The sequence below is a fragment of the Pistacia vera genome, unplaced genomic scaffold (genome assembly GCF_008641045.1).
Source record: "Pistacia vera cultivar Batoury unplaced genomic scaffold, PisVer_v2 Contig272, whole genome shotgun sequence".
Lineage (NCBI taxonomy): Eukaryota > Viridiplantae > Streptophyta > Magnoliopsida > Sapindales > Anacardiaceae > Pistacia > Pistacia vera.
The window spans coordinates 60,407-88,041 of record NW_022196082.1 but is presented as its reverse complement, the minus strand read 5'-3'; the positions used below and the strand labels follow the sequence as shown (position 1 = coordinate 88,041).

Below are 27,635 nucleotides of genomic sequence, written 5' to 3'. Positions count from 1 at the left end.
CCGGGCCAGTTTATGCGCATCTTGACTAGTCCCCCGACCTTGAACAAGGCTTCCGAAATAGGATAAGCTCTGTTGTCCGTGGCCAACAATATTGACAATCGTTCTTGTGATTCGAACTTGAGACCACAAGGGGAGAAAACCCCTTGGCTCCAAGCCTTTACCACTCGGCCAACCTATTGTTAGTTAGGATGATAAATTTGATAGCAACCTTCCTGAATAATAATGTCAAATCCCTTTTCTTGTAGCTGACCAAGGCTGATCAAGTTGCTCTTTAACTCTAGGACATATAACACACTAGTAATAGTCATCATGCTATTATTCATCATTATTTTAATTTTGCCTTTACCCATAACACTGATGCTAAAGTTGTTTCCAAGCTTCATATTTTCTCTAAAGGTTTTATCTAAATCAAAGAATAAAACCTTGTTACCACTCATGTGATTGTTGCAACCATAGTCTAAGTACCAAATTGCACTTGATTGCTCAAGTTTGTCAATGCAAGCCGTAAGAAGTAACTCCTCTTTGGTCTCAGCAAAATTCATCTTTGTTTCTTTTTCTTTGTCGGGACTTGAAAGTGACCTAGCTTGTGACAGTGATAACATTCAAATTTTGATTTGTCAAAATAAGCTCTTTGATTGTATGAGGATTGCCCTTGATAGTATGAAGACTAACGTCCTCTTCCTCTGCTGCGCCCTCAAAATCCTCCATGTCCTTTGCCTCTCTCTGAGAAAGCTTCTCCAAGAGTAGTGACTATCAAGGCTTGCTCGTTTACAACATAAGTCATCTTTTGTACATGTACCAGCAAGGAACTCTATAACTCACCGAGTAATACTGTCAACATCATGAGATTCTTCAATGGAGCACACCACATAGTTGAATTTTGGAGTCATTAAGCAAAGAATTTTCTCAATTATATCAACATATGCTACTATCTCGCCATGAAATCGCTTCTTGTTGGCAATTGAGAGTACTCTTGCACAATAATCATTTACTGACTCCCCTTTTTTCATGTGGATATTTTCAAATTCTTCTCGAAGAACTTGGAGTTGAGCACGTTTCACCCTTCCTGTGCCTTGGTACTTCTTCTTTAGAGAGTCCTAGATTTGTTTCACAATATTCTTTCAAAGAATAGCTTCCAAGATGGCATAATCTATTGCCTGAAACAAGTAGTTCTTTGCCTTCAATTAATCTTTCAATTTTTGTTCTTCCAGAACCTTTAACTGTGCATCAGTTAAGGTTATCCCTTTTGTTGGTTTGACAATGCCATTCTCAATAGGACCCCAGTACTCTTTGGATCTTAGAAAGTTTTCCATCAGCATGCTCCAATGATCTCAGAGACCATCAAAGCGAGGAATGGCTGGTTGCACAAAGTTGTTGTTCTCTAACGCCATTTAATCTTATTGCTGCAAATAAGAAGACGATTGCTTCCTGACTAGTTAGGTCTTTAAAAATCAAAGGCTTTGATACCAATTTTTAAAAACAGAGCTTTTAACAATTACAAGAGATAATGAGATAATTTTTTTGTTTGTTATTCAAAGATAAGACTTGGCTTATAAAGCCATACAAAAAACAGATTAACCAAAAATATTTACTAGAAAGCTATCCCACGTCTAACAGTCCTAGATGCATGAGATTCACTTTAGAAGCAGTCAAATAAGAAACAAAATTCCTTAACAATAATAATTATTAAAAACAACTAACAGCTATAACTTTAACAGTAACAGTTGGAGTGGCCTCCCCCCACCTATATTAGCAACTGAGAAGGAATTTAAACTCAAGACCTTTTAAGTAATACACCCAAGAATCCCTATCAAATACTAACAAAAAAAAAAAAAAAAAAAAAAAGAGTCCCTATCAAACCACTCGACCACCCAGAGGCTGGTTTATTGTAATATATCTAGCATTTAACTAAAATGTTCTTGTAGTATAATATTTTATGTTTTTGTGTATAACATTAATTCTTGGGAAATGCTATTTGCCAAAATGTGTATGAAATATTAATAAACTAAGATATTAACGTGACTAATTAAAATAAATTAGAAAAAAATTAATAAAAATCAATTTTACATTGATGAAACGACATCAAAATGATACACTACAAATTTTCTTGAAAATATGTTACACTACAAAGACATATGTTCTTGAAATCCATAGGTAAATAAAAAATTTCTTTGAAAATGCATATAAATTTTAGTTAACGGTTAGCAGAGGGTTGATCCATAATACATAAATTTATTTCAATAAAAGATTTAGTTCACAAGCCAATTCATCTAGGCCACTAGTCAAGAGTGACACAATGGGCTAATCATGAATACGTAAATTTAACTGGATTCATTACATACAATTTAATATCATTTGTTTTATATTTATTTTGTAAGAAGATTATTGTTTATGCAATTTATATTTTATTTTCTCAAACATAAATTAAAATTGGGGTAGAATAATCGTTTTTAAAACTCATATAATCTAAAGAATGTTATCAAATTGAGATTTATTTGTTCCAAATTATTGTCATTATTTTGTGAAATTATTAGACCAATTAAAATAATAAAATGTGAAGCAAAGAAAAAACGATTTTGGTATTTACATCCTAATTAAGACATCTTCACCACCCACAAGACAACACAGACATATCCTCTTCCTCTCTAACAACACAACACAGACATATCAATTCCAATTTATCACAACAAAATTCTCTCCTCCTTCACTTGATGATGGCTTCTATTTCATCTTCTCCATCTCCTCACAAACTTCTTTTCCCAACCCCTCACAAATTCCTCCACGTCAAAAGACAATCCTACCCTCTCCCGCTCTCTCCTTTTCCCGATTCTACTCTCTGCCGTTCCTCCTCCTCTTCCTCCGGTAACAACTCCACTCGCCGCCCCTGGGACTTCCCCATCCACAACCTCCTCAAGAACCTCGTCAAACGCTTCGACTCCTACCTCAACCAGAAGGATACTGCACAGAACGACGCCGTTTCTGACAAAGAAGACTGGGATTGGGAGAGGTGGAAGAAGCATTTCGATGATGTAGATGAACAGGAGCGTCTTGTCTCCATTTTGAAGGTATTTCAACACATTTTTTACTTTTAAACCTTAGCACACTCGCAATAATTTTATCATACATGAGATTTATTTGGCTAATTTTGTATATTTAAACCACAACTAAAGGATTTTTTTTATTAAAGTTTTAAATATAGAGTCTGGTCTAATGATCGAATTAAGGTTTTCTTGTATTTCATATAATGCTGAAATTGGAAGAAGAATCTTACTTGTTCTTGTTTTTTAAACTATTAATTTATATAGTTTTAATTATATTAGTGCTATATTGCTATTTCGTTACTAGCCCTTCTGTTCTTTTTTCTAATTTTTTTTCTCTATTCTGTTAGACCAGTCTGAGTGTCATTCTCTTATCATCTTTAGAATTGGAGACTTTACTGGAGACTAGGCTGAATTATATTATCAGTTATCGTACCAATGGCTTCAACTAAACTTGTTATTGGTTAAATTTCTTTAGTTGATTGGATGATGCTTTAATTGATTTGCAACACCAATACTTTGATGAATTTTTTATTGTGCTCACTCTGTATGGATGAACCATGCACTTTTTATCTAAAGGAAAAGAAAGATTTATTTTAGCAGTGAAGAAAACATATAAGATGTGAAAAGAAAGATTTGGAGTTCAATGGGAGTTGGGTTCACTAGAAATTGCGCTTAAATCCATTATCTTTCTCCAAAGCTCTGCTGTAACTGTTTTTTCAGTGTACTCTGTTCTTTCATATTGATATAAAAAGAGCTTTTGAGAATCTTTGTGCAGTATTTATTTTTCTGTGCCATACTGAACGAGAAGTGATAAAATTATTGAGTGATTTGGGTTTGTTTACTTGGCGTCACATTTTTAATAATTAGGCTATCTTAGATGCTAATATCTTTGTATCAACAGTCACAGTTAGGTAAAGCAGTATACAGAGAAGAATATGGAGATGCTGCTAGGCTCAAGGTGGCAATTGCAGCTGCAGCTACTAATGACACTGTTGGCAGAGTGATGTCCAACTTGAATGTGAGAAAATCAAATAAGTAGTAGATATCTCTATTTTTCTTTCAGGATAAGAAGAAGAAAATTAGGCCATTCTTTTGCCTAACCTGTTTTTCTCACTCCAGAGAGCAGTAGTGGAAGAGCGTTTTGAGGATGCAGCTATTTTACGAGATAAAGCTGGTGCTGGATTGGTGAGTTTGATATAAGTTTTTTCTCTAAATTATCAACACACATGTAACTATATATGTCTTTTATTGAAAGAAAAAATAACCTCTGTGCTTTTTGGCCCTTATTTATTTTTATAGTGATTTCCCTTTTGTATACTTGTTTGAATTATATACACAGAAACGCTCTTGCAGTATTTTGGGGTATATAATTAAGTTGCAATGGCGAGTAACTCTGAATGTTGGCTATTTTGCACATTTCTATCTTCTAAATGTGAAACATAGTAGCAGATGTAGCTTTAGCCTTATCTTAATTTCTGATACCAGAGTATTTCTATTAATTTCTGTTGTGAGTCCTTGGCATTTGGTTAACCAATTTGTTACTGCTGCTCCTTTTAAGCAGTTTCCTGACTTTTTCCGTGGATAACCATTCCTCACTAATTATCTTGTCATTTTCTCTCAGTTCTTACTTTTGTGAATATTTTCGGGTTTCAATTATTTATTAGTTTGTGGATATCTTTCTTTTGAGTAGTAGTAGCAAACTGTTGCAAGCTTCTCATTATTTAAATTTAATTTTTTAGTTTTTGTATTCCTATATATGCTTTCGTGCTTGAGAAGTTGATTGCTTTTTTGTCTTCATGGTCAAATTGTGTTTTGTTTGTTGGCTTTCAAGTTAAATATATTCTATTCAAATTGAAATAAAAAAGTCAAGAGGAGGAAAGCCAAAATACTTGGGTATGTGTTGTTTCAGCTTTTCGCTAGGTGATTTAGCTAGAAAGAAATAATTGGATTTTTGGTGAGAAAAGAGAATAAAATGTCCAGAGTTGTGGGTTAAAGTTGCTTTTTTTTTTCTTTGGGCTTTGGTACTGAAGAGTTTCAGGGTTTATCCTTTTTGTTGATTTATCTCTGTTGGGAATAGGTTTTGGGCTAATTTTTTGTAGTCTATATACTTCTTGACCAAGGGAGGGATCATTACTAAGAAGATATATAAATTGTCTCCTTGCCCCTGGTTTTTTGATTCTTTGTGGACACGTTGTCCACAACTCAATCTACTCACCTCCTTATTAGATTAGCACAAATTTCTTCTTTCTTATGAAAACAAGTGATTAGTAAACCTCTTTGGAGGTTTTCTGCTTATGGATTTGAAATATGTTGCTGAATATTATATGATGACTGTGACTTACGTGTTTTGTTTTCTGGTACTGGCTTCCAGGTGGGATGGTGGACTGGTATTTCAGAAGATAAGCACAATCCTTATGGTCTGATAATACATGTTACTGCAGAGCATGGAAAATATGTAGCTAGGAGTTATAGTCCCCGGTAATCATTCCATTGCTTATGTAAGAGTTCCCAGTAAGGCTTTCATTGATTTATAAAGAAGACCAAAACCATGCACAGAAGATGAAACCCTACTTGTTTGGCACTAAGATATTGGTGATGATGTCTTCTTTTTGAAAAAGGAACTCAAGCCTTGAACTTGGACTTGTACTTGTTTTGATGTTTTGAAGCTTTTTTTTTTACTGATCTTTTTCTTTCAGGCAGCTTGCTACAGCTGCAGTTGGTGTTCCCCTGTTTGAGATCTATCTTACTATGAATAAGAAAGGTGAATACAAACAGCAGGTACCTTTTCTTTCTATATCTTTTAGTTTTCTTATTGTCTTTGTTTGAATTATAAATGTTTTGCTGGTCAAATGTATGAAGGACTTATTTTGCTATGTTGATGGTAGCCAATCGAGTTATTTAAATTAAGGAATATTGAAACAGAATTAGGTTGGAGTGAGAATCAATGAGAGAGAGCAAGTCTAGACCAAATGAGAGTGAAGAAGGTCAAAATCTTGATCTAGGGTTAAGAGAGTTGTTAAGAGAAAGAGAAAGGTCTATGGAACCAAATTTGAATTATGTTAATAGAGACTCTCTGATGGAACTCCCCTGAAAAACAAATCAAACAACAACCGCAGCACAAACACAATAGCAAATATCTACACAATCTGAAAAGAACTGAAATAGTATTAATTAGGATTGAACTATCCCTTGACAGAGCAATTCATTCAACAACAGGTTCCCAGCAGTTCGAGGAGCTGGGGGCCTCCCGATCTGTCCTATGAAGATATTCCTTGATAAAAATGACCTGCCTCACACTCTCCTCCTCTCTATATACTAATTATTCTATTTTGTAACCACTGATATCAGCCACTTGTACTTTCCTATAACAAACTCACGACACTCTCCACATTCACTGTCACGTCACCCTCATTGCACTTAATGCCTATTCCTACTCCTGCCCTTCAATTTATAAACCTTGCGTATGGGTGGTACCCCCCCCCCCCCCCCCCTCCTTCTCTTTTTCCTTTCAAGAGCCACCTTGTCCTCAAGGTGGAAGTGAGGAAATTGGTTATTGATGACATCAAAGGTAGGCAGATCGTGCCAACGGACGAGGACTTCTGTGGAACCATGAAGAAGGGTGTGTACATCCAGGACTTCTGCAGGTTGAACCTGAAGTTCTAGGTCGTTCGTAAGAAAGGAGGGCAGAGTTTGAATGGGTACTGAGCTATGTAGGCTATGATTCAGCTGGGAAACATGAAAATTGGGATGAATACGGGCTGTAGTGGGAAGTTCCAACTTATAGGCAACCTGATCGATTTTCTCCAGTACTCGGAAAGGTCCATAAAACTTGGAGCTAAGTTTTTCATTCAACCGTGTGGCGAGGGACTTAAATTTGTAGGGCTGGAGCTTAAGGTAAACATGATCACCTGGAGAAAATTGGATACCTCGTTGGTGCCGGTCTGCCTGTTCTTTCATGTGGACTTGTGCCACTTCCAGGTTGTGTTTGAGTTTCTGGAGGATGGCATTGCGCTCAAGAATCTGTTGGTTCACGTCGTCCACCTGAGAGGGATAATCGGTGAACTTAAGAAGAGTCGGAGGGTCACGACCGTATAAGGCTTTGAAGTTGACCGATGATATGTCGTGTTATACTAAAACTCAGCCCAAGACAACCAATTTGGCCATTGACGGGGCTGTGAACTGCAGAAACAACGGAGGTATGCCTCTAAGTACCTATTCACCACTTCAGATTAGCCATCCGTTTGGGGATGGTGAGCGGAGCTAAATTTCAAAGCTGTCCCCGAAACTTTGAAGATTTCTTGCCAGAATTGGCTTATGAAAAGTCTATCCCTATCAGAAATGATGGACTTGGGAAAGCCATGAAGTTTCACAGTCTCCTTCATGAACTAAGGCCACCTAAGTGACCATATTTAGTCAATCTATCAACTACCACCAGGGTGCTATCGAACCCCTTAGCCCTAGGAAGGCCACGAATGAAGTCCATTGTCAATTCATCGAATGCTTGAGACAGAATAGGTAGTGGCTGAAGTAGCCCCGCAGGTTTCAGAGCTGAATGCTTGTTAACTTGACATATGGAGCAAGGTTCAACAAAATTCTGGACATCCTTCTTAATGCGTACCCAATAAGCCACATTTGCAACCCTTTTGTATGTCCGAAAGAATCCAGAATGACCCCCTGTTGGACTTGAATGAAATTCAGTTATTAATTTATGAATAAACCGTGAGCCCTTAGGCAAAACCAACCTGTCTTTGTACAATAAACAGCCATGGCAGAGTTTGTAGTTGGGTCGGCTGTTGGGATCTATAATCAGGTCCTGAATCAAGTGCTTAAGCTTGGGGTCCTGTTGGGCTTCATTTGCCAAGTCCTCATACTCTGCAAACTGGATCACCAATAGAGGGTTCAATTTTGGTTCCTCATCTCTTCTAGATTACACATCAGCCACCCTATTAGTGGTTCCTGGCCAATAATGGTTGTCAAACGAAAACCCCATTAACTTGGACAACCATTTCTGCTGCTCTGGAGTCTTAATCCACTGATCCTTGAGAAATTGGAGGCTTCTCTGATCTGTTTTAATGATAAACTTCCTACCCAACAAGTAAGGACTCCATTTGTGCACGGCAAAGACGACGACCATTAACTTTCTTTCATAGACTGATTTTTGTTTAGCTTGAGTGAAAAAGCCTTATTTAAGTAAGCTATGAGTCTTGCTTGTTGAACGAATACGGCCCCCATGCCTTGGCCCGAGGCATCTGTGTGTACCTCAAAAGGAGTGTTGAAATTAGGGGCTACCAAAATCGGAACAGAAGTCATAGCCTCCTTCAATGATTCAAAGGCCTTTTGTGCCTCCATACCCCAACTAAAAGAGTTTTTCTTAAGCAACATCATGAATGGTTGGGCTATGCTTCCATACCCCTTAACAAACCTGCGGTAGTACCCTGTTAGCTCCAAAAATCCGTGTAGGCTTTTCACATTAGTTGGCGTTGGCTACAAAACCATAGCTGCAACTTTCTGGGGGTCGGCTTCTACCCCGTTAGCCAAAATTAAGTGACCCAAATATTCAAGTTTCTGCTGCCCAAACAAACACTTTTTAAAATTCACTACCAATTCATTATTGTCCAACATCCGAAGAGCTTGCCGAAGATGTATTATGTGGGACTCCAAGTCAGGGCTGTAGATAATAATATCGTCAAACAAAACCAACACAAACTTCCGCAAGACCGACTTAAAGATGGTGTTCATTAGTGACTGAAACGTGGAGGGAGCATTGGTCAAGCCGAACGGCATGACAAGGAACTCGTAGTGCCCCTCATGTGTTCGAAAAGTTGTTTTGGGAATATCGTCCTCTTTGATCCTGATTTGGTGGTACCCGGACCTAAGGTCCAACTTAGAGAATATGGTTGTCCTCGCCAACTCATCAACAACTCCTCAATGGTAGGAATGGGAAATTTGTCGGGAATGGTTATTTCGTTGAGGGCCCTGTAGTCTACACAAAACCTCCAACTTCTGTCTTTTTTCTTGACTAACACCAGACTGGCGTATGGGTTAGTACTAGGCTGGATAATTCGGGCAGCTAACATCTCTTCCACCAACTTTTCAATTTCATTTTTTTTGGAAATAAGGGTACTTATAGGGTCTAATGTTTGGGGGTGGGGCATCTTCTTTAAGGGTTATGGCGTGGCCGTGAGTACGGTGTGGAGGAAGTTTGGATGGCTGGTCGAAAAGGTGTATATACTGATCCAAAACTGCTTGAACTCTAGGATTGACATCCTCTCCCTTTTGACACTAAACTTCCATCAATTGAGCAACATTCCACCAAAAACCCTCCCCCTGTGTTGTTAGTGGATCGTAACGTGGATTTTAGGGAAACCACTGACTTCACTAGAGACGGGTCTCCTTGTAAACTAATTCTGACCCTATCCACCTCAAATTTCATTGTCAACTTCTTCCAGTTGGCACACACATCTCCTAAAGAACTCAGCCATGTAACACCCAACACAACATCAACACCTCTTAACTCAAAAGGAAAAAAATCCTGCATAATTCGGATCCCTTGTACCTCCAGAGGAACCCTTTGACACACCCCTTCCCCCATCATCGTGACTCCATTGCCCACTTTCACCCCCAAACAACTTTCCCTTTTCAACTGAAATGCCAAGCCTGCACACCAACTCCTGTGAAATAAAATTATGGGATGCCCCACTGTCGACCAACACCACCATATCTGTGTTCCCAATTTGCCCCTTAACCTTCAAGGTTTTGTCCGAAGTTATACCCACAATGGAATTCATAGACAGGGCTAAAGCCTTACCTTCTGGGTTGGAAATTTCTTCACTTTCCAGAGTGGATTCATCCTTCTCAGAGTCATCGTCTTCCCATGCCAACAGAATCTGTAATGATTTACTCTTACAGCGGTGATTGGGGCTGAACTTTTCATCACAACGAAACAAAGTCCCCTTTCCCTCTTATATTGGATATCGGCCTCTAAAAGTCGTCGGAAATTTCTATCAGTTTCGCCTCTGAAGCTCGAAGCTCCAATTTCGGTGTTCACTCTTTCCTTTTTGGTGTGCGAGATGACGCAACGTGAATGGGATCTGGAGGTTTTGTTGAATTGGGCCACCAAGCGGGTCGGGTTAGGTTTGGGCTGTTGGACACTCTTTTATAATGTTCTTTTATTCCTTGGGTTTTAAAAAATTTAGGCCAACATTTTTCAAGGACCCAGTTCTTTTCCTCCACCCGATGGGCCTGTTCAATCACATCTTGAAGAGAGTTGGGCCTCAGCAATCTCAGCTTAGCTCTAATCTCCTCTTTAAGCCCATTGATAAAGACTCCTATCAACAATTCTTCACCCAAATCCTTCAACGGTGCCATATGAGACTCAAACTCTTTCTTGTATTCAGTCACCGTGGAAGTTTGCTTCAGTGCCACCAGAGCTTTGTGTGCAGAACCTTGGAACGAAGGACGAAAGCTAGCAATTAAAGCTGCCTTAAACTCTTCCCATGACTTGAAAGGTTCTCGCAGTTCAACCCATTGGTACTAGTTCAATGCCCTTCCCTCCATACACACAGCGGCAACTTCAACCATCTCCGATGATCCATATCTGTTAATGGAAAAGTAGCGATCTGCTCGGAATGTCCACCCAAATGGATCCTCTCTATTGAAGATTGGAAGTTCAAGTTTCTTGCCTTTCTTCTCCTTTTTCCCACTATCTCCGTCGTCCTCCGAGAATCATGATTCTGGTGTTGTCCGAGAATCATGATTCTGGTTTTGATTCCCTCATCCTCATTGACTCTCGCATCTCGGTCAGGTATTCTTTAAGGCTACCCACATCAGTCTTCCTGAGCTCATGTCCTCCTTCACCGATTTCATTTCTTTTTCCATATTTTCCATTCTGTTCTCCATCTTCGATTTGACCATTCCCCAGCCAAGCTCTGATACCAAACAAATGGAACTCCCCTGAAAAAAAAATCAAACAACAACCGCAACACAAACACAATAGCAAATATCTGCACAATTTGAAAAGAACTAAAATAGTATTAATTAGGATTGAACTATCCCTTAACAGAGCAATTCATTCAACAACAGGTTCCCAGTAGTTCGAGGAGCTGGGGGCCTCCCAATCTGTCCTATGAAGATATTCCTTGATAAAAATGACCTGCCTCATACTCTTCTCTCTATATACTAATTATTCTATTCTGTAACCACTGATATCAGCCACGTGTAATTTCCTATAACAAACTCTCCACACTCATAACAAACCACACTCTCCACATTCACTGTCACGTCACCCTCATTGCACCTTAATGCTTATTCTTACTCTTGCCTTTCAATTTATAAACCTTGCGTATGGGTGGTCTAACACTCTCCAATTGTTTTTTTCCCCTTTCCTAGGAAACTAAGATACTCTATTAAAATAAAAAAGTATACAACAATGGATAGTTGTCCACACAAAAAAGGACAAGTTGTCCCTAGAACCCAAACGTTCATAAACTATACAAAATGAAAAACGCATCTCGTATTCCAAAATCATCAATGTTGAAAATCAAAATCCCTAAAATTTGCAAAAAAATCTTGCCAAGCTAGGTAGTTGAAGCTTACCAATTATGTTGAATAAAGTCAAATGAAACATCTTGGAACTCTAAAGGAATAGATGCCCAAAGAGAAGCTGAAAATTGTACTTTATCCCACATAGATAAAATCTTTTCCCCCCTTGTATCTTAAAAAATTCTCCTATTTCATTCTAACCATATAACCCAAGAAATTGCCATAACTGCACAATTCCATAAGACAAAAACTTTTCTTCAGCCGCCCAAAGCAACATGCCTCTCTAACAAAACCAAAAAATAGGAAGAAGAAGGTATTGCCCAAAATAGGTCAAACTCCTTAAGCAAGTTGTTCCATAAAATCTGGCTGAGGGGCAGTGCAAGAAAAAGGGGTCTACACTCTTATAATCTTTTTGCACAAGATGCATTAATTTGAAGATAAAGAAATATAAGGTCTTCTCTTTTAAATGAAATCAGAAGTGTTGATTCTTTAAGCACAGTAGTCCAATCTAGCACCTTAACTTTGCTAGGAACTTTGGGTTTCCAAATCCCAAGAAATATGAAGACTCTCCAATTATGTGAACATTCTACCAATTTATAGAGGAAATGTGTTTCAGCCAAGCAGACTATACCTACTTAGGGTAATTCATCAAATACTGATATTCTCAAAATCCAATGACATCATATCTTTGGATGGATTAAAAGTGCCACAAATCATAACTAGCCATGAAGAAACCATTGGAAATAGAGAGAAATAGTCACCTTAACTATTGCTAATTGATAATATAGGCGATTAATTTTTGTTATAAGCATTTGAAAATCTGATATAATCAAGCCTATTCTTTTCTCTCCTTTGCCTATGATTTTTACATGCATAGTTTCAAGTGAAAATTTGTGAAATTTACAGTTTAATACTAAAGGCTTAGCCTCATGGTTTGTGTAATCTGCCTTGCTGCTCTCTTTCTCATTCAAGTGATACATGTATATGAATGTGCATTGATTATAATGTTTGTGCCTATGAACATAAAGATGCACATATTTCAAGCAAATATGGATAAAAATATACAAGAACAGTTACTCGTTTGCACATGAAACACATGCATGGGTGCATGCACTTACATGCAATCATATATGCATTTGAATGAGTTCCACCAAAACTTGGAAGTTTAGTGTAGAGTATTGTTGATTTTAAACATGTTATCTTCTTGGTAAAATTGAGGAGTATATTGTACTTGTATATAGATTTTATATGATATTATAAATAGATAGTGGAGAGGAACTACATAGTAGTCATCGTCCTACAGTCCAAGTGCTATTTATCTTCTTCTCTTTTCCTCTCTTTCTCCACGCTTATATTTTTCCTGATCTAAATTGATCTTTGTGAACCAATGTATCTCAAGAGATTTATGTGATTTTCAGGCTGTGTACTTAAGAAAGAGGGGTTTTTTCGAAGATTCTTCAAAAGTTTCCCCCAAAGCATCAGGTGCTGCCAGTGGCTTGAATTCATCAGGCTCAACGGAAGACAAGGATGATCTTCTTGTTATGAGTACCGAAGATGTCGAAGATGGTGATGATACTGATGATAATTCTGATCTAGCTGAGGGACTGTCTGGATTTCAGAATATATTGCGAGATATGATTCCTGGTGTGAGAGTTAAGGTTTTGAAGGTGATAACCCCTGGGAAGGTAGATCGAGATTTTATATCCAAGGTAATTGAGCAGATAATAGAGGATGAAGATGAAGAAAAAGATATCGAGGTGGAAAATGCTGAATCAGAAGATGAAGATGAAGGTGAAAGTGAAAGTGAAAGTGACCAAGAGAGGAATGAGATAGAAATGGATGCTGTTCGTGGAATTATAGAAAATGAAGAGCAAAGTGAAATTGCTGTCAAAGTTGTGGTTGGTGGTCTTGTTCAGAAGCTTTCTGGCAGTATGCCTGCTAAGGAGCGAGTACCTGCTAAGCTAGAAAAGAAGGGACGTTTGTCATTTTCCTTCTTTATAAAGAAAGATGGAAAGCTACAGGATTCTGGTGCCAAGGAACTAACTTCAGTGGATCGCAAAGCTAAGCTTCGAGGTCAGCTTAGCATGGACAGTGTTATGCTTGATCTTGCAAAGTTTGTCGGCAAGGAGAAGATACCATTGAAGGCAGGCTTACATCTTTGCTTCGCATATCTTTATGTAAATTTTAACAATTGAGTTTTGTTCTCTTTTTCTTGTAAAGTTCGTACTGTTTTATACTAATGTTTAGTCTGCTGCCTCATCTATGCAGGTGCTTAAAGATATTGGTGAATTAATAAATCTCTCTCTCAGTCAGGCCCAGAGCCGTCAACCACTGTCCGGTTCAACAACTTTCCAGCGAATTGAGATAGCATCACCATCAGATCCACTAAATGGTAATCTTTTACTGATCATGGTCATTACTAATACTAACATATGATGCTGAGCGGCTGCTTATACTGTTCTGTTTTACTGCATGCTTTTGTTTCTACTATACTTTGCTCTTTCATTTTGTTATCTTAGACCTTGACCCCAACCAAAAGTATTGTCTATGTGCTCTTTTTATCAGGACTATACATTGGTGCACATGGACTTTACACCTCAGAAGTTATCCATCTGACACGCAAAGTTGGCCAATGGAAAGATGATAGTGGGACTAGGAATTCTTCTGGTCTCGAGTTTTATGAATATGTGGAAGCTATTAAAGTAACTGGAGATCCTTATGTACCTGCTGGCCAGGTGATTTACTTATCTAATATATGGTTAGTTTCAGACTAACTGTGCTCTATGAGACCTACTGAATAACATTGACTTTCAGCTCTGATGCTGCATACTACATTCTCTATTTTATGTATGTTCACATGCAGTATGCATGATCTTATTGGCCAGCACTCCTGGATTAATTTTGTATAGGTTCTGCTCTGCTTTGTATGGTGAAGAGATGATTACTCTCTGCAAAAGTGTATAGATTTATTTCCTCTACTGGTTTTTTGCAGAAAGCTAGTCCAGAATTGTATCTTCTCACCTTCTACAAATTTAATACAAAGTTTATTGTTTCCTATCAAAAAAATATGGTTTGCATGGTTTGATATATGTTGTGCCTTTATAATCGAAAAAGTTTATTGGTGAAATTTCAGCTAGATTCTTGTATTTGGTCACTTTTATGTTTTTGTTTGCCTTTTATGCAATGAACTTGGAAGATTTTAGTGTCTTGGTGATCTTTTTGTCAGCTCCAATGTTAGGTTAATGGAATGTACAAGCCTATATATAGCTCTTCTTATGCTATTTATTGCCTTATTTGGAAAGGGGTTTCCTCAAGCTAAACTTGGTGGGTTTATAGTTATTGGCCCCAGATGATGTTCAGTTTTGCAACTTATATCCATCTATATGTAGTTACTCAATCAAAACCCTGACAGTAACATTTCTATCAAATTTCTGCAGGTTGCATTTCGTGCCAAGATTGGAAAAAGATATCAGTTGCCACATAAAGGAATCATTCCTGAAGAATTTGGAGTGGTATCTTTATAGCATTTGAAATTTCATTTTGAGCAACCTGATATTGTTGTTTTCTTGTTTTGGCCCAACTTTCTATGTATTGAAGAGCTTCTTGTGATGTTATGTACATCTTAGATTGCTCGATATAAAGGACAAGGGAGGCTTGCAGAGCCAGGTTTTCGAAACCCACGATGGGTTGATGGTGAACTTGTTATTCTTGACGGAAAGGTTTCTAGTTCTCTATTTTGTTTTGTGGCCATAAACTTTCCTTTGTCTATTATATGTATACATTGTCTTCTGTTCTTTTTGCAGCATCTGGTATGTCTTTTAATGAAACCATACCAAATGTTATTGATCACAGAAAGAATGCTGACTATACAGCGTAACCTTTTTGATGCAGTACATTAAAGAGGGGCCTGTTGTTGGATTTGTCTATTGGGCTCCTGAATATCATTTCTTGGTGTTCTTCAATCGGCTTAGGCTTCAGCAGTAGATTCTCATTGTACATAAAGTCCGAGTTTTGCTGATTCTTTGGTCAGATTAGGCTGGGTAAGTACTTGCTCACCAAAAGTAGGCCAATTAAAAATGAGTAAATTTATAAACAGTGCTGAGAATTCTCTCTGCTGTTATTTTCCTTAAGACAATCACATGAGATTATACTTAAATCTTACAGAACTACCTTCAAATGTTTTTCCCTGTGCATAATATTGTTGAGCATAGGCTTTCAATTATTGTGCTGAAAGGTGATTTGGTGGCACCTCTCATGAGAATTGGTGGCATATGATATATGATTATGCATGATCTCAATGGCAATTGATTTTCTTTGACAGATTATGAGTTAATCACTGATTGTTTGATTAGCTATTGAAGACCTCTCTGTCTTTCATCTGTATTTATTACGCACTTCTTTTTATCAGATCATATCACTAAAGTATGCTTATAATGAATCATGAGTGTTATCGGGATTAATTAATGGATTCCACTGTTATTGGTGTTTTTTGATGTTAACTGCCTTCCATGCATCCTATTGTAGTTTCAATTGTTTTGATGTTTACTTAGTTCCACTGTTATTGGGAATGTTTTGAAGTCCAATACAGTGACGATCAGTGCAAATGTGGCAGCTTTACATCATCGCTTGATTTATGTTCCTTACTTCTTTATTTTTTTTTCCTTTTCCGTCACCAAGATTTGGATTTGGCATACATGTTTTTATCTTGGTCATATTTTTCCTATACACGGAGGTCTGGTTGAAAGTCACTGTCAGTTTTATTTCGGTGAAATTTCTAGCTGAACCATAATTTCAAGATAAAAACTGGAAGAGGAGTCTGTATTAGATGGGTTCTATAACATTTTTGGAATATGGCCTATTGAAAGTTTCCTTCATTGTTTTTATACGCACATTAAGATTATATATGTTACCTTGAAGTTCTTTTTCAAGTGCAGCAGCAGAGAAGCTTAGATATATTAGGCCCCAATTCAAATGCTCAAGCCGTTGACTGGTGCACTTCTAAGCATGTATTGACCAGATGAAAGTAAATATTGATGCTTTGTGGTGCATTGATTCAGCCCTTCTACTGCTTGGTTTTTGGCAGTCCTCTCACCAATGTATGTGTTGTTAACTTCTGCTGTACATACTGTCAGTTCCTAACTATTAAGCTGTTGTGATGCTTGATCGTTTTATTATTCGTAGTTCTATTATCTCACAAGCACAGTTGGGATTGCGCAATACCTGAATTAGAAAGTAGAATATGTAAGGGATACTGATGGGCTTTTTTATTTATTTATTATTATTTTTTTTTTTATTGGTGCAGTTCCTTGTAACCTTGTTTCGAATCAATTACTCTGTAATTATCATTTTTGGTTTTTTTATTGTTGTTCACAGTAATTCTCAATAAAGGGTACATTTACCTGTTATGTTTCTGAACTCTGTTGTTTTAATTTATTTCTTCTATTTTTCTTGCATTGATGGGGCATTTTGTAGTTGGAAAATGTGGTATGTTTCTTCTTTGAACATCGAGTGGGCTTTGTTTTGCTCTCTTTTGCTCTTTGTTTATGTATGGTTTCTTATATATTTATTTGTTGAGGTGAGTATTTTTCAGTTGACCTACCATGAAGTTTGTTTAAAAATACTAGCAGATTCCATTGGTTTTAAAATTTGTCAAAACCTCACTTGAAATTTTCAAATAATCATGAGCCTCCCATGAAGTGTCATAAACTTTATTGGGGAGGGACAAAAACTAAACCAATGGGTTGTTTTTCATTTTATTCATATCCCAAAGGAGGTCAATGCAATTATCCCTTTCAGTATTGCATATGAGTTAGTACACAGATATAAGAAACAAGTGGAGTTGAAAGTTGGTGGAGAAGACACTACTGTTGGATTTTTTTGTTATGTTGTAAAGGTCTGTTGCTATCTAATTGCCAGAGGAGCCTCTAAGACACAATAGCGTTGAAAGTTTCTTGTAGAAAAATTATATGAAGGGGCATTGTGAAAGCAGGAAGAAATGAATACTTGCTGGTATATATATATTTTTTTTCTCTCTATGACTTTGGTTGATATTCTAACAAGCTTATTTACTTTTTATATCATTATGAATTGGGGTTGAAGATGGGGAAGGTTACGATGGATATGATGGGGTGTGCTGAGAGTAATACACGGTGTGGAAGCAGATAAGGTTTTCAGTTGTAGAACTTGATAGTTAATACTACTGTAGTCCTGGTTCAACTTGCCATAAGGATGTGAAATTCGAAGATTTGGTGAAATTAGGATCATATGGCCCAGGCTTTAGAAAATGACTTTGGAAACAGTAGATTGGTAGGAGTTAGGGGCAGAATGAAGAGGATGTGAATATATAGGCTTAGAAATGGTCATTGGTAGTACAAATTAATGATTTATCTAGTCTGACGTGATTTGGTTTGGGTTTGGAGAAAATTGGGTAATGCTTAAGCAATGTAAATTGTGGTAGGACCAAAAACGTATATGTTGGTCACGATGTGGTATTAATTTTGTACAATAAAAGAGCTTTGACTAATTATTTTTGGTGTGCCGATCCATTGGTTTTTCAAGTGAGAGTTTGACCTATTTTATTATGAAGAAAAATGTTTAATTGAATACTAAGCGAAGTTTCAAACCCTAACTATATTTTCAGTGTTGAGTGTGCACTTAGTGCTCACTAGCAAGCTCAACATTCTGTGGTCTCAAATTTAACCCTTCTTGTTTGAGGCAATATTGCTTTTGTTTCTTTCATCGGACTTTATTAGTGCTACACAAGAAGCTCCTCTTTTTTCTTCGTCTGTTTCTTTTTTAACGTTCAACTTCAATCCCTCTTAATTTTGGACATAGTGAACATTTGCAGTATTATAGATATGATTTTTATATTATCAAAGATGAAAATTATAGACAAATACAATTGAATTAGAGAATGCAATTCTGGCGTGGCATTTGTCATGCGGGATCAAGGAGAAATGGTAATAATACCAACACCGATGCAATTATGTGCTTCCTGTTTCTAGCAAGAAATTGTTCGTTATTGCAAGTCATGCTGATTCAGATAAGTACTGTACAAATCATTTTTCATTTCCTTTTTTGCTCTGTGTTTATTCTAAGATGAACATACAATGTGCATGTGCTTGATTACAATAACTTCACTGTCCATTTCTGTTTCTGTTTCTGTTTCCCTGCTTTTGCCGTCCTGTATGGGAGTTTGGAGGACTGAATTCTGATTTATGTTTGGTTTACCATCACATACATCTTTCTGATGCGCTAAATGGTTTTTATTATTTACTTCTGTGGGTGTTTTGCTTTATTCCATTTCAAGTGACTGAATTGCATTTCAAGTGCTCATATCGGAGTTATGGTTCACCTGATTTAAATATAGTTTCATAATAGTGGCATTTCCAAAAATTATTGGTCTGCAGGTACTTTGATAGAGACACCCATTTGAAAGATAAGTCTCCATTCATCTTTTTATGTATGTATCCCAGAAACTGCTGGTGGAAATAGATGAAAAACCATCTATCTTCTGCTATTTTAACTGGAATTGTTGGGTTGAGTCTGTTACCGTGAATAGCAGTGAACATGTGAATTCTTGTCAAAATGATTTTGAATTTTTATATCCGGAAATATTAAACGTATTAAAAGTTGTTGCTGCATTCTTTTGCATATCCAAGTATCTTTCTAATTTCTGTCTTGAGTTTCTTGATGATCAGCTCTAGGACTGCTTTTCAATTGTTTGACACTATTCATGTCTAGTTCCTTGTTTTAGTACATGCTTTCTGAAGAATCTAATCTGTTAATTTGTGACATTCATTATTGGAAATTATTACACAGATTAGATAGGATATCTTGCACAATCTTCCAACTGTACGGTTAGCTACAGAGCAATGCATAATCTACGAACCCGAACCAACACTAATTTTTATCTTACATCTTTAGTTTTTAGAGTAGTTTGCACATCTTGAACTCTTTCATAAAACAAACACACACCATTATCTAAACGTGACAAGGCTTAGACACCATAATTCATAAGCTCATGGTTTCTTTGGTTCGCCGAAAGAAACCTGGTTTGCAATTTTAGCTCCCCTTTCTTTGGCCATATAAAGCCCTACATGATGCATAAATTCCTGCCAAAGACCAAAATTAACCGTAGGAAGAAAGATACAAAACAAAGATATTTTTTATATAGATCTTGTAGATGTAGGTAAGGTTACCTGAGGATGCGCCAAAGCTCCTTTGGTGTTTCTGGCAATGTTAAGAGGTACATCAAAGGTTGCACAGGCACGAGAATACACCACCACCTCCTCCAGAGGGCCGAGGAACCCACGATTCTTGGCCGATAATGTTGAACAAACAAAATCCAGTACACATATATCTGTGCATACTCCCACTACCAAAATCTACACTGACACACAAAATTATGCTCAAATTAGGCTTTTGTGAACATTTTGATTGTGATTTGATGATATAAACTCAAAAATTTGTAGTAAGTGCTTACTGCTTTGATGTGATTGTTCTTCACCCAGTCAACGAAGACATTCGAGCCATCTTCCTCAATTGAACCCAGATATCCATCGAAACAGTCTTTGCGTCTCATTGTTACATTTGGTTCTTGCTCTAACCATTGTAAAGCTGCATTCATTTCAGTAGGGAAATTTACGTAACTGAGATGGACATGTTTTTTAATTATGTATTATTTCTTACTGTTTTTTTGTTTGTATTCATGCATGCTTGGCGTATTTGGGATGAAAAGTAGTTCTAGAACAAAAAGAACTATACACATACCAGGAACCAAATTAGATTCATCAGTTCCAGCAATACAGTGAGGAGGATATGGATCCTCAGGCTTGTTTGGATGATGAGAATCAAGAAATGCCAGAACTGGTAATCTTTTCTCGCAGAATTGTCTGGCTAGCCCTGCCGATTCATCGATCATCCCTGAAATTTGTCTATTGGGCTCCCTCGGTGCCTAAAACACAAAACATGAACCATTTCATATATCGTTAATCAAACTGTTATCAATATTCAACGTTAATTCCAAACCCCAAAAGAAGCAAAGCTGAATTATACAGCAGAAGACATGAGATAAGATGAAGAATTGCCAGATTTCCAGCACCAACAGTGCAGAAGCCATTGATTATGTCCACAAGAACAAGACCAGTGACAACATCATCGGGCAAAACCACCAACTGTTGATCAAGAGGAAGCTCATTTTTCAAGATATCAATTGTTTGGGACACCATTTTTGCTGCTTATTTCACTCACAAATCAAAATGTGAGAGACATTATATTACAAAGGATTAAAGGATGAGCGTCAGTTATAGGTGGGGGTAGACAAGTCCAAAAGGAAGATAGAATTTTGGTATTTGTCCAAAAGATATTTTATGGAAATGTAACTTTCTTGAGTTGAAATATGTTGATAAGGTTAAAACAATTACATCATCATTCAAATAATTCATAAGCTACGACTATGGATTGGATTAGAGCAATCAATTTGCATTTTATTTTCTACTTCATAATTATAATTAAGGGACCAATTTTAGTTTATAATTATCCATGTGAGTAAAAGACTTTTTCCCATCCAAGGTTTGCCTTAATGACACTTTCTCACCCAAAAAATTTCAACATGCTACTTTGTTACCCAAAGTTTATATTTTGTTATTATTCAAAGATGATTCCGATTGTGAAAATTCTTTCCATCACCACCATTTGAATCTCTGATCTCCTTTCTACAAAACTCCTCTTGCTCTAGTATTTGATTTTTCGAGCTATCACAAAGTTAAAGTTTCTTGTTCTTACTTCTTAACTGATTTTTTATAGTAAATATTCAATTAATCGCCACCACCTTCACTTTACAAAACCACTTTTACCCTAGTTCTTGACAACTCGTCGAACGTCGTGCGGATGAAAAAATAAAGTATATTTTAGGTATTAACGGAACATAAACTTTGAATGAAAAAGTGGTATTTGAAACTTTTTTAATGGGAAAAAGTCGTTTACTCTATGGATGTTGATTGGATGTGAGTATTTAGATTCCCATCATATACCCACCTCTATAATAAATATCCAAATTTGTCTCATTATCCATTCTTAAGAAATGGGGTATGACGAGTTTGATTATTTTTTTTATAGGGAAATCTTATTTTGCCCCATTTTATTAATTTGTTTAATAGAAAAAAAAAAATCAAAATCCAATACTATATAATATACAAAACATTCTCAGAATAAATTAATTTAAAATATAATATTGTCTAATATTTAATATATATATATAATACGTTGCATATATAAAAAGTGAAGAATTAAGGGGAAAAAAAAAGAAAAGGTAACATTGCATATCTATTAAGAGTTTTATAATACTGGCATAAGTATAAATGATAAAAGAAATATAATTGATGTTAAATATAATCATAGATTTTTGGACGTAAAAGTTGGTATTCAAGAAATACACTTTGAATTTGGTTAATGATAATTTGCCCATCAGATGACGACATGCCAAAAGAGTATTTTGCTTAATTCTAGCTCAGCTTCCTTCAATCTTCATGAGAAGAAATTAATATAGCTTTATATTGAAAGGACTTAAAACCTATAAATAGATTATTATTACTTCTTTGATAATTATTACTCTGTGAGAGTTTATTTATCTATTTTTAATACTTGATATTGGTTAAGTTTACATTTATAACAAGAGGCGGTGACGTTTTACTTTTAAAAGATCAGGGAGGTCATTGATATTACTTTCTTATAATTTAAAAATCCTATCCGATGTTATCTCTTTTATTTCCCCTCCTCGGCCATTCGACACGCCGACACTCAACGCCAATTTATTTAAGCATAAATCATTCAAAACTCCAACCAGATTCTTCTAAACCCATATCAAATCCTCATTTCATCTTCAAATGTTAACTCTAATCAACAATCCATCTCAATCCCATTGACATAACATGCAAATTCAATCTCTCACCTCACCTTTTTTCCACTCAAAAACCACTCTTTTCCCGCCAAAACCACACTTTCCCTCGCCTAACAACCTTCTTTTCAGACAAAGAATGGCTTCTGGTTCTGGGTTTGGGCTAGTTAGATCAGAAAAGGTTAGTTCTTTGACCGTTTTAGACGATGGTGCAAATGGGTTTTCTACTTTAATGGATTATGCGGGTAAGGGAGGACTGAATGTGGGAGATGATCTGGTGGTTTTGTTGTATCATATTCAGTATGCTTGCAAAAGAATTGCTTCTCTTGTGGCTTCTCCTTTCAACTCAAGTCTTGGTAAACAAATTGCTGGTGGGAACATTGGCTCTGATAGGGATGCACCTAAGCCCCTTGATACTGTTTCAGTAAGTTTTCTTCTTATATTCTCTTGCTCTTTTTTTTAATATAATTACAAGATGCTTGTTTTAATTGTTTAATGCTGAAATAAGATAAAGGAAATTAGTTTTGAGCTTAGCAGTTTTTTGAATGTTATGTATATGTTATCTGTATACAAGTTTCATGTGATGATATATATATTCTAGATACTGTTTGTAATGATGTGATTTTGTAATAGCACAATTTAGTTCTTGATTTTAGTGACTATGTGTTGGTCATGTCCAGCAATTTCGTTTATCACTAATTTCAGCGTGAAAATTGTACCTCTTTAGCGCAATTGAACATATAAAGCAATTTTTAGTGAGATTTATGGCTTGAGAAGTACAATTTTTATTTTTGGCTTGGTAGTCTAGTTAGAAAAAGTGAACTTTTTGTGTTGCTCTTGGAGTAAAACACACGGTTATTGTGTGGTCATTGATCAATGAGAATATGAACCGCCTTTTGGTACCCAACTAAGCAGAACCTTACTTGGGATAATTCTTGGAAATGGCTCTCTTTTTACCTTAATCGACATTCCTTTCCATCGTTTAGGATCAACAATCTTGTTATGGACGTGCTAAGTGTCGTTCTATGAACCTTAGTAATTGTGGGTGTTTTGCCATAACTTTGTCCTACAAATGTTCTAATGAACATCATTATTAGATAGAAACTGATTCAAATGAGAATTTTGGTATGTTTTACCAGCCTGTTGTAGAGTTCCAATCTGATTTAGTCCTCTCTCACTCAATCTCATTAATGGAGATCATAGGTTCTAGTTTAGCTGCTTCAGTAAGTTTGGGTTCATAATTATTTATAAATGAAACATGAATATTAACTTAATTCATATTTGTCTTAATCGTCAATTAATTTAGAGAACTTAGGAGATTATTTACTAATTTGCCAAGCTTTTCAACACCTATTTTGAGACAATTTAAATACCTTGCATCTCATTTCAGTGGCTAAAGTTTGTATCCAAAAATTGTAAGATTTCACATGTGATGCTTTACTCATGAAAATGAATTTATTTTTTGATATCCAAACATGAATAGCCCTTCTGTTTTGATACAAAATCAGGTCCACCATCAACAAGATATGTATAATTAAGCATTATATCTGCATATATATTTCTTTATGTTGTAAAAACTCCTCAATTGGGCTAAGGATGGGGATTATACTTCCAATTTGTTCCATATGGTTAGTGGGAGGAAAATCATACATGTTGTTAGGCCATTCCATGAGACATCTTTGTCCTTTGGGTTAAAACAAGAACATGTTTTCAATAACACAAATTGCAAGAAGCATTCATCTTATCCGTAATCCTTTCTTCTGAGATCTATACTATATTCTCTATTTCTTATAAAAGAAAGTACAATAAGTGAATATATTAATCAATGAGTATATTTATAAATAAAAAGAAAATACAATAAGTGAATATATTATTCAATGAGTATATAGTCACCTCTTTTATGATGTTTGGCTTAGCAGCACCTTGTGTAAGGGATTTTGTAGGGATTACCTGATTGCTACATTCACACTTTGCTAGACATACCAGCTCTTTGGGCTTTTTTTATGCTTAATAGAGGATACGGCGTTTTTTTTTTTTTTTTTTCTTAAGCAAATGGAAGAACCATAAAAGAATATCATTGTAAAGGAATAATTATTTGATCAATTATAGATCTCGTTTACTCCATTGATGACAATAGTCATGATTGATTAGCTATTCTTGAGAACTTTATCAGCAAGTCTATGAACAAAATGGTGCCTCATTCAATTTGTTTTTTAAAATTTAAAAGACATGTCCAGCATAACTTAAACTCATATGACAAATGTTTATGAGCCTGATCTTCATCAGAAGGCTGTATCAAGTTATGGTTTGCACCATTTAATTATGCATACTGTATTTAAATTTTCCAGAAAAAAGTACATATATTTAAGTAGATATCTCTAGAAAATGTAGAGCCATGGATATATTAATGGAATTTTTACAGAAAGTTTAGTTATTGGAATGATTAACATTAAGACGTAATCCTATTGAAGTTTCAATTTACAAAAACTGTTTTCAACTTCCTTTGTGACTGTACCATGCCCATTTTCTCCATAGCAAATTGCATTTCTTTGCCTTATAAGACTACTAGTGAAGGAATACTTCTCATGATAAAAAATTCTTCTTGCGCAGAATGAAATCATCTTGTCATCTCTTCAGCATTCTGGAAAAGTTGCAGTCATGGCTTCAGAAGAAGATGATTCTTCAGTCTGGATAAATGCTGATGGCCCATTTGTGGTGGTTACAGATCCACTTGATGGTTCCCGCAACATAGATGCCTCCATACCCACTGGAACTATATTTGGGATTTATAGGCGCCTTGTGGAACTAGATCATTTACCTGAAGAGGAGAAAGCTCTACTGAATTCTCTGCAGAGTGGAAGTAGGCTTATTGTTGCTGGATATGTTCTCTATTCCTCAGCCACAATATTCTGTGCTAGCTTTGGATCGGGAACACATGCGTTTACACTAGATCATTCAACAGGAGATTTTGTTCTTACACATCCGAACATAAAGATACCTCCTCGAGGTAACATGATAGAACTTTATGCTAAGAGTATCTTAAATCAGAAATCTTACATCATCAAGATTCATGTGACCTTCAGGACAATGACTATTAGCATAATCAGACTTTTAGTAATTAGTTTTTATGTGTTTCATTTAGTTGGTATTTTGAGGGAAACTATCAGGACCTATGTATGGTAAATTTTGATAGCATATGGTTTTATCAGAAGGTCACCATAATTGGTTCACATTTTCACGAGAACAGCATAAGCACTACCAATCATTAATGATATCCTCCATTATCAAATTAATCAAATAGGTTCTTTTCACTATTTCAGGGCAAATTTATTCTGTAAATGATGCGCGATACTTTGACTGGCCTGAGGGTTTAAGGAAATATATTGATACTGTGAGACAAGGAAAAGGCAAATACCCCAAGAAGTATTCAGCACGTTATATATGTTCTTTGGTTGCTGACTTCCATCGAACTCTGCTGTATGGTGGAGTAGCAATGAATCCAAGGGACCATCTTCGGCTGGTGTATGAAGCAAATCCTCTTAGTTTTCTGGTGGAGCAAGCTGGTGGCAAAGGTTCTGATGGTAAAAGTCGGATTCTGTCAATTCAACCAGTCAAGCTTCACCAAAGACTGCCTCTATTTCTGGGGAGTTCAGAGGACGTTGAAGAGTTAGAGAGTTATGGAGATGTTCAACAAAAAGTAAATCCGGGGTATGAAGTTTGATGCTAACTGATATCTGAAGTTGCGGTAAAGTTCTTCTATATATAACTCATTGTTTACTTCACACCTGTGTTTGTAGAAAATCATTCCAAGCTCCAGTTTCTTGTAAAATTCCAACTTTTTCCTGTTTCTGTTACTGAGCGTAAAGTGGTTTGTCGAAATGGAGAATAAAGAGTATTTCCACCTTGACTTTTTTCTTGGTTCTTTTTCACATGTAAAGGATGTTCCTATATACAATGAAGCACCATAAGCTTCAATATTCGAGCATCTTATAATACTACACTTCTCAATGATCCCATTTTCATTTACCTCTTAAACTAATCCCAGTTTCATATAAAGAATTGTAGTCTTCAAAATCATTGTCGGCGAAAATGATTAGCCAGAACCCGCCTTCAGTCATGGTGGCTTTCACCCTCTTTTCTTATTCCACCATTACTGAAACAATTTCCTGTTGAAGAATCCTCGTTTATAATCCATGTTTTTTTCATGGACAATGCACAGCCCAGAAATTTCTCTGAACCTGGAACTCAAAAGTACCCTTTTTAACAAATAGTTCAACATGCAATTTTTGGTCAATACATAGACATCAGAATTTGAGGGTGATCGAATCAACTCACTGAACCCAACCTGAGTGGAACTAAGGAAGAGAAGAGGCTTCCTAGAAGAGAACATGCTTTTATAATCATTCAAAAAGTAGGAAAATTTATTGTTCATCTTTTTACAAAACAATGTCATTTCACTTTGATTTTGGACCAAAAAAAAAAAAAAATCATGAATTTTAGGACGAAACAACAATTTTCATATGACTTTTCACGTGGTTGATGGAAGTTACTGACAGTTGTGTCTGATAATGTTACAATGAGTTTGCATTTTAGAGGGATAATAACATTTTGGTCCCACGATAATCTTTTAAGTTTAAGAATTCTAAAATATAAATAGATAAAAAAAACCACCTTCTTATTGTTTTTTTCTCTTCTATTTCGGACAAAAAATGTTATTATTTGAAAAAAAAAAAAAAAAAAAAAAACTCATATTCACATAAATATGGTTCCACATTTCTTTTTGAATAATTTATCTTTTATTAATAAATAATAATCAATAATACTACGTTCATAACCAAATATACAAAATGATTTTGATTAGACCAAAGAAACGGTCGTTTTTTATGAAATAATGGTTCATTCCTCACAAAAGGAATGACTGTTCCTTCGTAAAGAACAATCGTTCTTTTATGAAGGAATGACCGTTCATACCAAAGAAGTGGTCGTTCGTCTCTAAGAAATGACTGTTCGTATTTAGTTAAAGTCATTTAGTAGGTGTGGTGGGTGATGAATAATTTTACAACCTCGTAAGTGCACAAATCGCTCTCATAGTCTAGTATGCAAAAGCAAGGCTCAATCTCATATAGATTTGTAAGCATTTTACTAATCCTAACAAC

General features: G+C 36.0%; 3 protein-coding genes across 6 annotated transcripts; 2 read left to right on the top strand and 1 right to left on the bottom strand.

Moving 5' to 3' along the window:
• Positions 1-2,606: 2,606 nt before the first annotated feature.
• Positions 2,607-16,940, top strand: LOC116133650 (protein EXECUTER 1, chloroplastic). Of its 4 annotated transcripts, XM_031419336.1 has the most exons (13): positions 2,607-3,065; positions 3,943-4,059; positions 4,161-4,226; positions 5,413-5,519; positions 5,738-5,819; positions 13,001-13,759; positions 13,830-13,974; positions 14,148-14,317; positions 15,020-15,094; positions 15,209-15,301; positions 15,474-15,622; positions 16,517-16,678; positions 16,764-16,940. In XM_031419336.1, the coding sequence occupies exons 1-11, from the start codon at positions 2,712-2,714 to the stop codon at positions 15,564-15,566; spliced, it is 2,061 nt and encodes a 686-aa protein (XP_031275196.1). In that variant the 5' UTR covers positions 2,607-2,711; the 3' UTR covers positions 15,567-15,622; positions 16,517-16,678; positions 16,764-16,940. The 4 variants fall into 4 exon arrangements, with proteins under 4 accessions (XP_031275196.1, XP_031275198.1, XP_031275197.1 ...); XM_031419338.1 differs by having other exon boundaries at positions 13,001-13,726; positions 13,851-13,974; positions 16,517-16,940; XM_031419337.1 differs by having other exon boundaries at positions 16,520-16,940.
• A 2,498-nt stretch (positions 16,941-19,438) lies between these two features.
• LOC116133653 (nicotinamidase 1-like) lies at positions 19,439-20,926 on the bottom strand. The gene is made up of 5 exons (XM_031419339.1): positions 20,672-20,926; positions 20,355-20,538; positions 20,068-20,201; positions 19,784-19,969; positions 19,439-19,696 (listed from the first exon to the last, which is right to left on the bottom strand). Exons 1-5 carry the CDS (start codon positions 20,810-20,812, stop codon positions 19,604-19,606), a joined length of 738 nt encoding a protein of 245 aa, XP_031275199.1. The 5' UTR covers positions 20,813-20,926; the 3' UTR covers positions 19,439-19,603.
• Positions 20,927-22,397: 1,471 nt separating this feature from the next.
• LOC116133698 (fructose-1,6-bisphosphatase, chloroplastic) lies at positions 22,398-26,386 on the top strand. Its single transcript, XM_031419381.1, has 3 exons — positions 22,398-22,903; positions 25,090-25,486; positions 25,800-26,386. The coding sequence occupies exons 1-3, from the start codon at positions 22,514-22,516 to the stop codon at positions 26,198-26,200; spliced, it is 1,188 nt and encodes a 395-aa protein (XP_031275241.1). The 5' UTR covers positions 22,398-22,513; the 3' UTR covers positions 26,201-26,386.
• Positions 26,387-27,635: the final 1,249 nt, after the last annotated feature.

Excerpts from the sequence above, each read along its gene's own strand:
- LOC116133650 (XM_031419337.1), top strand. The coding sequence starts at position 2,712 with ATGATGGCTTCTATTTCATCTTCTCCATCTCCTCACAAACTTCTTTTC. Across the intron at positions 13,975-14,147 it reads ACCATCAGATCCACTAAATG|GACTATACATTGGTGCACAT; the intron begins GTAATCTTTTAC and ends TCTTTTTATCAG. Across the intron at positions 15,302-15,473 it reads TTGTTATTCTTGACGGAAAG|TACATTAAAGAGGGGCCTGT; the intron begins GTTTCTAGTTCT and ends TTTTTGATGCAG.
- LOC116133653 (XM_031419339.1), bottom strand. The coding sequence starts at position 20,812 with ATGGTGTCCCAAACAATTGATATCTTGAAAAATGAGCTTCCTCTTGAT. Across the intron at positions 19,970-20,067 it reads AGAACAATCACATCAAAGCA|ATTTTGGTAGTGGGAGTATG; the intron begins GTAAGCACTTAC and ends GTGTCAGTGTAG. Across the intron at positions 19,697-19,783 it reads GAGCTTTGGCGCATCCTCAG|GAATTTATGCATCATGTAGG; the intron begins GTAACCTTACCT and ends GGTCTTTGGCAG.
- LOC116133698 (XM_031419381.1), top strand. The coding sequence starts at position 22,514 with ATGCAAATTCAATCTCTCACCTCACCTTTTTTCCACTCAAAAACCACT. Across the intron at positions 22,904-25,089 it reads AGCCCCTTGATACTGTTTCA|AATGAAATCATCTTGTCATC; the intron begins GTAAGTTTTCTT and ends CTTCTTGCGCAG. Across the intron at positions 25,487-25,799 it reads CATAAAGATACCTCCTCGAG|GGCAAATTTATTCTGTAAAT; the intron begins GTAACATGATAG and ends TCACTATTTCAG.